This window comes from Corythoichthys intestinalis, chromosome 1, assembly GCF_030265065.1.
Source record: "Corythoichthys intestinalis isolate RoL2023-P3 chromosome 1, ASM3026506v1, whole genome shotgun sequence".
NCBI lineage: Eukaryota > Metazoa > Chordata > Actinopteri > Syngnathiformes > Syngnathidae > Corythoichthys > Corythoichthys intestinalis.
In genome coordinates this window covers 64875807-64889163 of record NC_080395.1, presented here as the reverse complement: position 1 = coordinate 64889163, position 13357 = coordinate 64875807, and the positions used below count along the sequence as shown (strand labels likewise).

At 37.5% G+C, this 13357-nt stretch overlaps 2 protein-coding genes and 1 non-coding gene across 3 annotated transcripts; all 3 read right to left on the bottom strand.

The window, feature by feature from the left end:
• Window positions 1-55: 55 nt before the first annotated feature.
• fth1a (ferritin, heavy polypeptide 1a) lies at window positions 56-3118 on the bottom strand. Its single transcript, XM_057837727.1, has 5 exons — window positions 2857-3118; window positions 2165-2270; window positions 1079-1225; window positions 653-778; window positions 56-467 (listed from the first exon to the last, which is right to left on the bottom strand). Exons 2-5 carry the CDS (start codon window positions 2264-2266, stop codon window positions 309-311), a joined length of 534 nt encoding a protein of 177 aa, XP_057693710.1. The 5' UTR covers window positions 2267-2270; window positions 2857-3118; the 3' UTR covers window positions 56-308.
• Window positions 3119-7359: 4241 nt separating this feature from the next.
• Window positions 7360-7431, bottom strand: trnaw-cca (transfer RNA tryptophan (anticodon CCA)). Its single transcript has one exon. It is a non-coding gene; the product is annotated as a tRNA-Trp (tRNA).
• A 1738-nt stretch (window positions 7432-9169) lies between these two features.
• LOC130914918 (60S acidic ribosomal protein P2-like) lies at window positions 9170-12935 on the bottom strand. The gene is made up of 5 exons (XM_057834546.1): window positions 12778-12935; window positions 11535-11658; window positions 11412-11460; window positions 9348-9443; window positions 9170-9274 (listed from the first exon to the last, which is right to left on the bottom strand). Exons 2-5 carry the CDS (start codon window positions 11655-11657, stop codon window positions 9195-9197), a joined length of 348 nt encoding a protein of 115 aa, XP_057690529.1. The 5' UTR covers window position 11658; window positions 12778-12935; the 3' UTR covers window positions 9170-9194.
• Between the last annotated feature and the right edge of the window lie 422 nt (window positions 12936-13357).

Sequence of the window (13357 nt, the reverse complement as noted above, 5' to 3'; positions counted from 1 at the left end):
TTGTTCAGACCAAATATTTTCCATCTTTACATTCAACATACAAAAGACAACAATCTTTCATGTGGTTTGATTTATTTGGTGTGGTTGACAGCTCAATGTTAAATATTTTGATCATAGTAGACCATAGTGGGGAGGCGGGTTGCAAGATACAGCAAACTTTGTCACAGCTCACCACACTGATCACAACTTCATGAAGTTTAAGTTATGTGGGATGCTTAGTTACCAAATGACTAACAAACTGGCCTGAAGCATAACAATCCATATTTTCAAACACAAAGCAAGCAATAAATGCACAAATATGGAGGGATTTAGCTGCTTTCCTTGCCCAGAGTATGTTTGTCAAACAGGTATTCTGCCATGCCATTCTGCGGGGCACCCATGCGACGTAGGTTGGTCACCCAGTCTCCCAACTCCTTGATGGACTTTACCTGTTCGTCTAGGTAGTGGGTCTCGATGAAATCACACAGCTGAAACATTAAAATATTATAATTAAAAATTAATGCTTTTTCTGTGCATCGAACGGCTAACAAACTCGGAAATGTTCACATTTTTAGGGACAGTATTTGGCATTTTGTAAACCTAAAGAAAGAAATTTCCCCAAAAATGTTTGATTAAACGGTTTTAAGTTCCCGTGTTGATGTTTACTACTCACATGTGGGTCATTGTGATCGGAGCACAGTTTGTGCAAGTCCAGAAGAGACTGGTTGACACTTTTTTCAAGCTGCAGTGCACATTCAAGAGCCTCGACACCACTGCCCCACTCATCCCGTTCTGGCTTCTGCAACACAAAATGTGTCAATAAAACCATGACGCATGTAATATTAAACAGGAGGCCAATTACTTGAACCAGACAAATCCATTAAGTAACTGAACCTTAATTTTACAGTTTAACACATTACTTAAACCTTGTTTACAAGTCAACTAAAGATAAGCACCTCTTAACACCACCACACCCTCAGTATCTTCAGTCCCCCTGTGCTACCCTCCCAACTCGGGCCTCGTGATAAGCGTCGAAATAAACGACTGTTGAACCCACGGAGACAGAAAAAAAAATATATATATACGAATGAGTCAATACCCTGACATCTTGAAGGAAGATCCTCCCTCCCCGCTGGTTCTGAAGTTTCATGAGCTTCTCTGCATGCTCGTGTTCCTCGTGTGACTGATTACGGAAGAACTTGGCAAAATTGTGTAAAGCCTGGTCATCCCGGTCAAAGTAGTAACCCTGTGAATAGAAAAAGAAGGTTGAGGTCTGAGCTATTTATTAACTTATTATGAAACCATTTGCTGAAACAAGCATATGCTTTGTTGCAAGTATTAAACCCACCAAACAAAACTTTAATAAAACAGCCTTTTTAATTGCCAAATTATTTATATGTACTGTATTACTCTTGAAATCTGGATACTGGCTGTGTGTTAGAACAATTACAATATTTTTCAGACTAAGTTGCACCCGAGTATAAGTTGCACCAGCCATAAAATGCCCAACGAAGAGGAAAAAAAATATATATATATATGTAAGTCGCACCGGAGTATAAGTCGCATTTTGGGGGGAAATTTACTTAATAAAATCCAACACATAGAACAGATATGTCATCTTGAAAGGCAATTTAAAATAAAAATACAATAGAGTACAACATGCTGAATAAGTGTACAGTACGATAACGTTACACGATGCATGAACAACAAAATGCGAACGTGGCCGGAATGCTGTATATTACCGTAACATAGCTATTAAGAGTTATTCGGATAACTACAAGCATTAAGAACATGCTAACAAGTTTACCAAATCATCAGTGTCACTCCAAAACACCAAAATAACATGTGAAATGATATAATAATGTGTTAATAATTTCGCACGTAGGTCGATCCGGAGTATAAGTCGCACCCCCAGCCAAACTATGGAAAAAAAAAAAAAAACTTCGAAAAAAGTCCGAAAAATGCGGCAATAAAAGATATTTTCTTTTCTGTAACTATTGTTAAATTGAAACCAAATATGCAATGAAAAATGTTGCTTCTTTTTCTGGCATTGCTTCCACTGCATTTCAATTTATGAAGTATCTTCATCATCCCAACTTTTCTTCACCAGATCCAGCATTATTTGTAAGTCTTCCAAAAGAGTCCCAAAGGATACTAGACTTATTTGCATAGACATAAAACTCACCATGGACAGATAGACGTAGGAGGCATACAGCTCTAGGTTAATCTGCCTGTTGATTGCAGCCTCGCAGTCCTGATGGAAGTTCTGTCTCACCTGGGAAGTCATTGTTCTGCAAAGGCATTATTGTAATCATCAATGTTTGTGAAATATTGTCCCCACCCACATTGATTATGATGACGTGGCAACCAGCATTTCGTATCGTGATTAATGATATATCGCAGAAAGTGTCAATTACATAACAGCACGCTAAATGTTAATAACACATTGGCTCCCATTGGCAGCGATGGACGTCCAATCAGTTTTAATTGAGAGGTCTGGCAGCGATCGAAATCAAATTGGGTTGGACGTCCATCGCCGTCAGAGGCAGTGCATGGGTTAATCAGACGTCTAAAACAATAACATCCCAAAACCAAAGCAGCCTCTAGTGACATTACGCAATCTTTTTCTTAAAAAAAAAAATATGTTCGTTTTTTGAAGTCAATAAAAAAACAACAAAATCGCCGTCGACACGCGGTGGACGCCATTGTTTGTGAAATCAACAAGCTCGCCGCAAGGCCGAGTCTGCGCAGATGCTGACTGACTGCGCCAAGGCCACACGTAAGACACAAACAATCGTCTGCTCGAGGGCGAAGATCGGCGATGACTGGAATTAAAACCCCAGCACATTCAAGTAAACGAATTATAAGAATTCTTACCTTAATTCAGAGGCTTTGTTGGCGAAAAGACGTGTCAATGACGCGCGTTGTTAGCAAAACAAAGACGTTAGCTTGCGAGATAAATCGATTTGGGTTGCACAGTTAAACGTGGCTATTACGTTGTTCTTTTTGTCTTGGTGAAGAAAAAAGAAGACAGTGGAAAGGTTGCCGTTCAAGCACTGTTGAAGCAGGTAACCTTCACTGCCCGCTACCGAGACGTGACTGACTACGGCGACTTTTGTTCTTCTACTTTAGCGTCATCCAGAGGAAGCGTGCAGCATGACATCATTGACCCTCCTCTTAAAGGGTGGGACCAAGGGCACAGCACCGATTTGACGCCATTATCATAGTAGTTCATATTTTTGTTTTCTTTTGACGACGAATTTCTTGACGATTTTGACCAGCTAACAATTTTCGGAAATTAAAAAAAACTGACACGTAAGGAATTTAGCCCTTTATATGGCAAGTGACAATTGTTGGTCCTATTTTTAAGTGTTATCAATTATTATTATAATAGTTTTTTGAGATACTATTACTCTCTGCTGTATCTTTATTATTAATAAATTAAATTTTTGGTCCTATTTTTTTTTTAAGTGTAATCAATTATTTTTATTATACTTTATTGAGACACTATTAATCACTGCTGTATTTTTATTATTACTAAATTCATGAATTCATACAATGTTAATCAAAATTGGAATAATACAAATAAAATGAATAAAAACGGAAGTAGAGTACACAATGGTTACGGCCGGCCGCGGTAAATTAGACAGACAGACAGACAGACAGACAGACAGAGACAGACAGACAGACAGACAGACAGACAGACAGACAGACAGAGTCATGAAATGTGAATTTAAAAATATGGGGATTGGAGTACTGCGGATGGATGGATGGATGGATGGATGGATGGACGGACGGACGGACGGACGGACGGATGGATAAGAATGTGAATAAAGTAATAAAATGTGAATTAAAAATATGGGGATTGGAGTACTGTGCAACAGTGCAATAGTAATGTGCACAACGAGCAAGCCAGGAGGAGGTTCACAACATGACACAATATTTCAATATGCAGTGATAGGTAAATATTACGTAAACTGTCTGAATGTTGTACAGGAGTGCAGAGAAAAAGACATGTGCAGTGTGCAAGCCAGGTAGACATGTTATGTGAACAATTTGGAGTTTAACAGCCTAATGGCCACGGGACAACTATTTCTGAACCTGGTGGTCTAGCACTGCATGCTGCAGAACCTCTTAGCAGGTGCTAGCAGGGTAAACAGTCCGTGATGTGGGTGAGAGGGGAAACAATACGATGTCATACTGAACAAGCCCATCCACATTGTCATGACTAGCTGGTGGCTAATCCCTCTTATCTGATCAATTTTAGTTGTGAGCCTTAATGTGTCTGTCAATGTCCCAATCTGACTCTTTGTCTCATTTGATCTTTTTGTGTAGCTGTTCAGACCACAGTTGTCATTTTCTGTCCAAAGTGACACGTATTTGATCAATAACCAGACATGACAAACCATGCTTTCAGGACAAGTGGACCGCATGCGCGGAATAATTACAAATGACATCACAAGCAGCTACAGTTCGAAAGGCCAACAGCTGGAAATCATTGCCCACCACATTATTTTGTTCATTCCAAAACGGACATGTTGTCTTTTTCCGACTGTGTCGCTGACAGCAACACTCCTTCTCCGTGGTGTATCAAATTCATGAAACATGACTCATGTGTGGCTTGGGTCAAAGAAGAGATAGAGGGGAAAAAAAGGAGTGAAGTGAGGTTACATTTCAATCAAATTTCCTATCTAGAAAATATAATCTCACACCACATTTTCATTTATTGTGGTATTTTCTTTACGAAGAAAGTGGGGGAGAAAGTTATGCCTGCTATGAGGAATACAGAAGAAACGACCCTGGGATATGACTATGATCCTTGAAACATAAAAGGGATCAAAGTCAGAGTCTTGATTCTTGCATGAGGAAATTTGGTGTAACCTACGAAATTGACACTGAACATAACAGGAAGCAACTGTGTGCATTAAAAACAGCATGAGACTACTGGAACGTTCTGTCCCAGAAACTAACTTTCCTGTAAATTGTTCGTGTCTGAAAAAACTTGAATCAATTAGTTTGTTCATTATTTATTTTAACCTGTCCAGTGAATGAACAAGCTGCAGTTCCCTCTAAAAGATTTAATGATATGGAGTATATCATGAAGGAATTGGATTTAGAAAAATCACAGCACGGTTGAATGAGAAAAAAACTAATTTAACCTTGTTCTTCTTTTTTAAATGCTACAAGCAGCATGTGGTCACGCGGGATAAAAAAAAAAAAGATAAAGATAGATCAAGGGTTTTGCTGAAGCGGTTTCCCAATTCCTGAAAAAAAAGTCGGTGCCTACTGACTCAGCACTATGTATTTTCCAAATGATGTTGCAATGAATTTTGGCATGATGAAACCGTATATATGACTCACCACCGAGGATGTGACTATTAGTCATCCATCCATCCATCCATCCATCCATCCATCCATCCATCCATCCATCCATCCATCCAATATGTACCACGTCTTATGTTCTCAGCTGTAGCAGGGAAGCCCAGACTTCCCACTCCCCAGCTACTTCAACCGGCTCCCCTGGCAGGATCATCCCAAGGCGTTACCAAGCCAGCCGATCTCTAGCGTGTCCTGGGTCATCCCCAGGGCCTCCCGCTGGTGGGACATACCCAGAACACCTCTCCAGGGAGGCGTCCAGGGGCATCCAGACCAGATGCACGAGCCACCTCAGCTGGCTCCACTCAATGCGGAGGAGTAGCGGCTCGACCCCGAGTCCCTCCCGGATGACCGAGCTTCTCACCCTATCTCTAAGGGAGAGCCCGGACACCTTGCGTAAGAAACTTAGTTCGGCCGCTTGTATCCGGGATCTTGTTCTTTCGGTCATGACCCACAGCTCGTGACTATAGAGTGATGGTAGGAACGTAAATCGCCTGGTTAAATCAAGAGCTTCACCTTTTTGCTCAGCTGCTTCACTACAACAGACCGATATAGACTATTTGTCATTTACACCTATTTGAAAAACTGATCATTTCAGGAAACAAAATGAAAACATTGTTGGAGAGACAAGCTTTGTTTGGGGGACCAAACCTGCCCAAATTAAAAATAAATGAATAAATAAACAAAAGAGAAAATGAAAATGAGTATGAATACAAAAATTTGAAAAGAGATTAAAAGATTAAGAATAAATATATAAATACAGTATATATTTAAAAAAGTAGAATATAAAAGAATATAATACAAAAATACTGAACAGTACTCAAAAATTAAATATAAATAAAAAACATATATACATTAAATATTCATGTTAAAAATGATATAAACTTTTTTTTTATGCTCACAGGGCACTCATTGAACTCATTGGCTGACCGTGACAGCGCTAGACGTCCAATCAATTTTGACTGAGAGGCGAATGAACGTTTGTTCACAAAATGGAATGGACGTCTAGCGCCGTCAATGGCACTGAAATATAAGCATTCACAGCCACTATTCCCGGTTTAAATGAATTGGATGCCAGTTTCTTTGCTAAAGCCATCTCCACCCTGAACAGCCATATGTAACACCACATCACCCAATGTCCAATATTCATATACATGCAATATACTACGTGCAATACTTACTAAATGCAATATTCAATGCCTCACTGTCAACTTCTGCTACTTAACTTGTATTCACACATATTCTATGTGCAATACTTATTTACGTGCACTATTAATGTGCAATATTCAATGCCTCACTGTCAACTTCTGATACTTCTATTCACACATATTCTATGTGCAATACTTATTTGCGTGAAATGTTAATGTGCAATATTCAATGCCTTCACTGTCAACTGCTGCTACTTCACTTCAATTATCTGCACTGCCTGAACATAGGACTACCTTATACATTTTATATATTTATTTAGATGTAATACTTTTATTCTTGCAAGCCACTCTCAAATTTTTTTTTTACTTGTCCTGCACTGTCATTGTACAACTGTATAATGACAATAAAGGGCTATTCTATTCTATTCTATTCTATTCTATTCTATTCTATTCTATTCTATTCTATCGTCATCTAATGAGTTAAATACTTGGGAAAAACATCAACTTTAGAGGGTTACTTGGGTCCATATGCTGTGTGTATTTTTCCTCTTCATTTTTTTTCAATGTCATTAATTCAGCTTTCGTAACCCTTTTTTTCCATTAATGTCATTGATATCAATATATCAATCATTGATATAAAAATATAAGTATAAATAAATATAATTATGATAAATGAATGGAACAAATAGCATAAAATTTTCTAATATTGTTTTTTAATTACCAAAATAATAATTGTCTCAGTAAAGGGTTAAAAGTCCTCAGTTTCAACTTTTGAATACCTGTCGACTGCAGTGACCACTGTGCCCGAAAGGGTTAATTTTGAGATGTTTCATGTAAGGTGCCACAAAAATAGTAATGACCCTGACGTGATTTGAACACGCAACCTTCTGATCTGGAGTCAGACGCGCTACCGTTGCGCCACAGAGTCTACTGCTTCAGACCGTGTGCAGTAAGAATCTTGTAACGGCCAAGAAAGATATGACCGTAGAAAACTGGTGCTTCTGTTGTCAAGCAGACACCGATACATTTTTTATAAATTCACCTAGATTTGTTGAAAATCGCATTCATCCATATCTGCCATACATTCTATGTATACAGCTAGATTTGTTGAAAATTGCATTCATCCAAATCTGCCTTTTACAGTACCCAGACCTGACTTTCAATTTGGGATGTCAAGTGTGCAGTGTCGCAGAGCTGCTCGATAGTTTACTTCAGGACACCTACCGTCTTCAGCAAGTAAACAAAACCAGCACCCCTTTATGCCTAAAACAGCTCCAAAATTAGATAAGGATTTTGCTTGCTCAACCACAGATATGAAATAAGAGCGATAACTAACATTTTTGTTTTAAATTGGATTTTTTTGCAACACATTATTATTAATTTCCTGTTTCTTTTCCTCTCAAGTGTTCCATGTGAGCTCAAGATGGCACAGATCCCAGCGGTTTCTTCTCCAGCCAAATGACAGGGTAAACACTGACAAAAATTACATGTACACTTTCATTCGAATTAAAAAGAAGAAAACAAATACTTCATGTAAACACACCATTTGGAATTTTCTAACCCAATCCAATGGGTTGGGAATAAACCGTCTGTGACGTCTGTATATGCGTTTCGGTTACTCCCGGAAGTAGTACAGTAAAGGAAGACGGACAGACGCAGGACTAAACTGGTCTGTACCCGAGGCGAATACGTTGCTAGAGATATTGAAAAAATATAAAAAATTGATAAAAGACTTGATGGTGGAAAACAGGAAAAATACACGAAATAATAATGTTTGAGATATGTTTCGGTGACACGGAAGTCAGTACTACGGCTTCTTCTTCTACTACTATTTCTGGTATATTTGGTCATGTTGCCTTCAAATGCTCTGGTAAAGATGAACTTTACCACATTGGTAAATACGACTACGTCCTGTTAATGTGCTTTTGTTGCCGGAAAAGAAAAAAGCAGACACGGACTTCATTTTGTTTTGTTGCGCTGGCAAATCTATTTTAGACCTATTAATTCATCTACATTCTACAACAAGTAGAGAACACATCAAAATGCGTCTTTGTTTGGAACATGCACATTTTAGCAAACACTAGGTTGAAAAATACATTTTTTAAAAATGTACATAATGCTGGCGTCAAAAATCATGCAAATTGACGATAAATCGTCTTTAAAAACTTAACATTAAGGTAAAATCTTACTATAAATGACACCACATGAAGGTAGCAACAATCTGCACGTCAAAATAATTTGTTCTGACGGAAGGTCTGGTGCATGAACATACAAATCTTAATCGGATAAATATTTTTAGTGTCCATGAAAACTGCATTCAATCATTAATTAATCCAGAAACTGGATTAAGGGAATTTTGTCCATGTAAACAAAGGCCTTGACAACCAACAGTTTCAGAAATTAACAAGCATCTTTTTGGATTATTGGAGGAAAACGATGTAAAAAAAAATATTACGTCATTCAAAATTGTTTATGACCACATTCCTTCAGTTTTGATGGTTTAAAAAAAAAAAAAAAGTGAAGTGTTTAGCTATCATCCCAAATAAATTTAATTACGCTTGGAGATTCCAGTAATACAATTTGAATCCCAGTTTATAACATGTGGATCTTTTCGTGAAGCAATTTATCTAAAAAAAAGAAAAAAGAACGTTTTTTTTTTTTAAATCAATTTTTTTATTCCATACAAAGAGCTTAATCAAAAAGACCGAATCCCATGTCGTCATCGGATTCTTCAGACTCTTCCTTTTTCTCTTCCTTCTTCTTCTCTTCAGCTAGCAAAGAGACAAAGATTTCAGTGGACTGAATGAATTTCTGATACTCAAAGTGGTAATCTTTTCCGCTCACCTGCGGCAGGTGCAGCGGCTCCTCCTGAGCTGGCAGCAGCGGAGGTGGCAACTGCGACGGTACCGCCAGCTGGCATGCTGGCCAGTTTGCACATACCTGTACATGATCATAATGGTTAAGCACAGGCTGTTTCAGTTAAGCTAACAGTTTATCATTTCCACAGTGATTTAGACATCTCAATCGCGGGACATGAGTATTGTTGTATGAGATTTGTAACCAAATGAGGACTTTTTTCCTTGTTAAATTTAAACCTAGTATGTTAATACACTGTACTTTTACATCTTATTTGGGGAACTATGAGAACCAGGGTGAGAGTAAATCAATATCTAAAATTGTTTGAGTATATTTAACAATTTTAAATGTTCTCTAATAAGTTTGAATGTGTTTAATCATTTATAGAACACTCATTTAACTCATTGGCTGCCATTGAAAGGAAAGCACTGCTAGTCCTTCCTGTTTGAATCAACTGGATGTATATTGTTGTCAATGGCACGCAATAAGTTAAATATTATTTTAAATTTAAAAATATATATATATACTTTAGAGCGGACCTTTCAATTTGGACCATTTAGGACACACTTATATACCAAATGTTAATATTGTGGTGTAGATGACCCAAAATACGGTATCTACAATTTTAGATATGTGGAAGACAGGTCTTTATGTCTTTTGCCCTGTAAAGTGTTAAGACGAGGCAGATGGGTAAAACTAGTGCTGCAAAGATTAACTCAAATATTCGATTAGAAAAAAATATTCGAATTAAATTTTGTTGCTTCGAGTATTCGTTTAAAGTGGCGTTGTAATGGTTTATTTTGAAAGTGTTTGCATTTAGTTTTATTAATTAGGGTGGATACACTGCCCTCTGGGCTGCCTCTTTTCACATGGCTGAATCCAACTGCTCCATGTTAAGATCAACATAAGCTAAGTTTTTGTTTAAGCTAATTGTTTTTAATGCATTCATATTTTATAGGTATATTTTCCTGTTTTTTATGGGAATTAGTGTCTGAACCATTTGTCAAGAACATTGTTAAAAAAAAAAAAAAAAAAAAAAAAAAAACATTTGAGCTAGCGGACTTTTTCTTTATAAGTTAGCCAATTGTTCTTTCATTGTACATAGATACAATTTATACCGTTTGAGGCTCAGCTCAGGTATTTTAATTTTTCATGTTCCTTGTCTGATTACTCAAACTAACTAGTCCATTGATTAACCGACTACTAAAATATTCGATAGCTGCAGCCCTAGGTAAAACTGTTCATTGATTGTGGGTGGTTCTAGAACAAAATCCCTGCAATGATGCATTCGCTGTACAATCACTGCCTTTATCTCAACATACCGTATTGGCCCGAATATAAGACGGTGTTTTTTGCATTGAAATAAGACTGAAAAAGAGGGGGTCGTCTTATATTCGCGGTTTAGACATTACACCCATTCACGACGCTAGATGGCGCCACATATCATTGAAGTGATGTTCTGTCAGGACAGATCTCAGCTACTCTCCCCATTCACGACGCTAGATGGGGCCAGATATCATTGAGGCAATGTTCTGTCATGACAGATCTTAGCTACTCTCAAGTTTAACCAGTTTGCATGATTTTATTGCAGTTTTTTTCCTTATTCAGATTTGTTTCAAGACGACAGTTAGACTTCACTTTGATGGTTAATGCAGTTATTGCAATTTTGTTGTTTTATTGCAATAGATTGGTTTATTTACATTTCAAAAACCAGAAGCCATTAATTTAGGAATACGATTGCACTTTAGTTTACATATTTAAATGTTCAGAAATTAAGATTTGAATGAGGCAAAATAACATGCTTTTTCTCTCAAATATATAGTTATAATCATTTGTTTCGGATATACTGTAATTATTTTCTGTATAAAAATTAATTTGCTGTTCAAAAAGTGTTTTTTGAAACTTGAGTCTTAAAAAAGAGGGGGTTGTCTTATAATCAGTGCCGTCTCATATTCGGGCCAATACGGTAATAGATGTTTTGACACTTATCGTAATATGCTGTACACATCAGAGTTTAGTTTTGGCACAAAAACGCTCTCCAGTGACACTTACCTGCCGCAATCACATCATTTACTTTCTTGCCTTTGAGCTCTGAGAGGACCTGTCAAACAGAAAGACTATCAGACCACCATTTAACACAAAATACACTTCACGACTTAATTCTAAAACAGGTACTTTTTCCAAACGGGTGTCGTCTGCCTCAATGCCAACACTTTCCAGGATCTTCTTAATGTGTTTAGCATCTGGATTTTCATTGCCACCAAGGGCGGATAGCAGGTAAGCAGCAACGTAACGCATTCTGGAACAAATCATTAGATTAAATCACTAGACTTGTAAGCACTACTGGTTTAGATTGACATTAGATCACCATAAAAAAAAAAAAGGGCCAAGAAATAGTTATTAAGTCATTGCCTGCCATTGACAGCAATACACGTCTAATTCAGATAAACTAGGACTGACTGGGTATGCTCACGTTTCAGTGCCATTGACGACGCTAAACGTCCAATCCATTTCGACTGGGATTTGACGTTTAGCACTGTCAATGGCATCCAAATACTTAAAAATGTCAAGCAATATTGAATGAATTGGAAAGCTAAATTATTATGCATTCCTAATATTCCTGTAATAATGCGATACCGTTTGATAAGTCTCCCATAATTTCAGTGCAAGCAGAAAAAGAACCACCACTCAGGTATATAACTTTAACCCTTTCATACAAGAATCGACTTTTTAAAAATATATATCCCTTATAGAGCACTCATTTAAATAACTCACTGGCTGCCATTGACAGCGATAAGACGTTCGCCCATCATTCAAAATGGATTGTAGGTCTATCGCCGTCAATGGCACTGAAAGATGAACATTCACTGCCATCTCCTAGTTTAAATTAATTGGCCGTCTACCATCGTCAATGGCATGTACTGAGTTTAATATTATGGAATATAAAATCTCCTTCTGTGTTACTTGCGACCGTAAATAAGTGTATTTCTGCTTTCAAATTTAATTGATTTAGCTTTTATTAAGATTGTATTAATTTATACATGTATTCATAATCTTATGAAAAACATTTAAAACTGCATTGATAATTGTTAAGAACTGCTAATATATATGTTTTTATGACCAAACAGTCACTTGCCCTATAAAGGGTCAAGGGTCTCAAGTGTCAACTTTTTAATAGCTGTCCCTGACAGTGTTAATAAACTATTTAATATACACTGTGGCAATGCATTTTTTACAGCAGGATACCATGTGGCGGTTGCTTTCGATACAGCTACTACGGTCCGGTCCGCCAAGAACTTTTACCACTTCATGTATGTACAGTCTAATCAAGCAGACACATCTTAATCGTATCATAACTCCACGACGCTGATCATTTAACCGCCCACTATAGCTATTAAAAGCTTCAAAAGCCACTCACTTGCGCGAGAAAGGCGAGCGCGTGTTCACTTGGACGCTAGCACAGACGGAAAGGAAATGACGTCAGAAAACGAAACCGGAGGCGCACTCTTTTCTTCTTGGTTTTCAATAATCGTTTATCTACAGGTCGAGCGCCATCTGCTGTATTGTTCAACCATGTGCATGTTACAACAGGGTTTCGTTAGCGCCCCTCACGAATTGAACATTTATTTATAATATATTCTGCTCGTTGTTTTATCTTGTTTTTTCGTGATATTCATATATACATTATCACAACTCTTGCGCTTGACAATATTTGGCCTCCTCCATTATTGGAGTTCAAAAGGAGTGTCAACTACCTAGGGAAATGTCATGAAAAATCTGTGGGTAGTGGGCTTATTTCTACTGTACTATGTTGGTCGCTGACTAGGGTTGCCAACCGTCCCTTGAAAAACAGAATCGTCCTGTATTCAGAAACAAATATACATGCCCCGTAATGAGCTATCAAGGGACGCACTTTGTCCTGTATTATGATGAAACTAGAAAATAATGTTTTATTTGTAGAACGATACTGGTATGGTGCTTTACAAGAAAATCCAGAG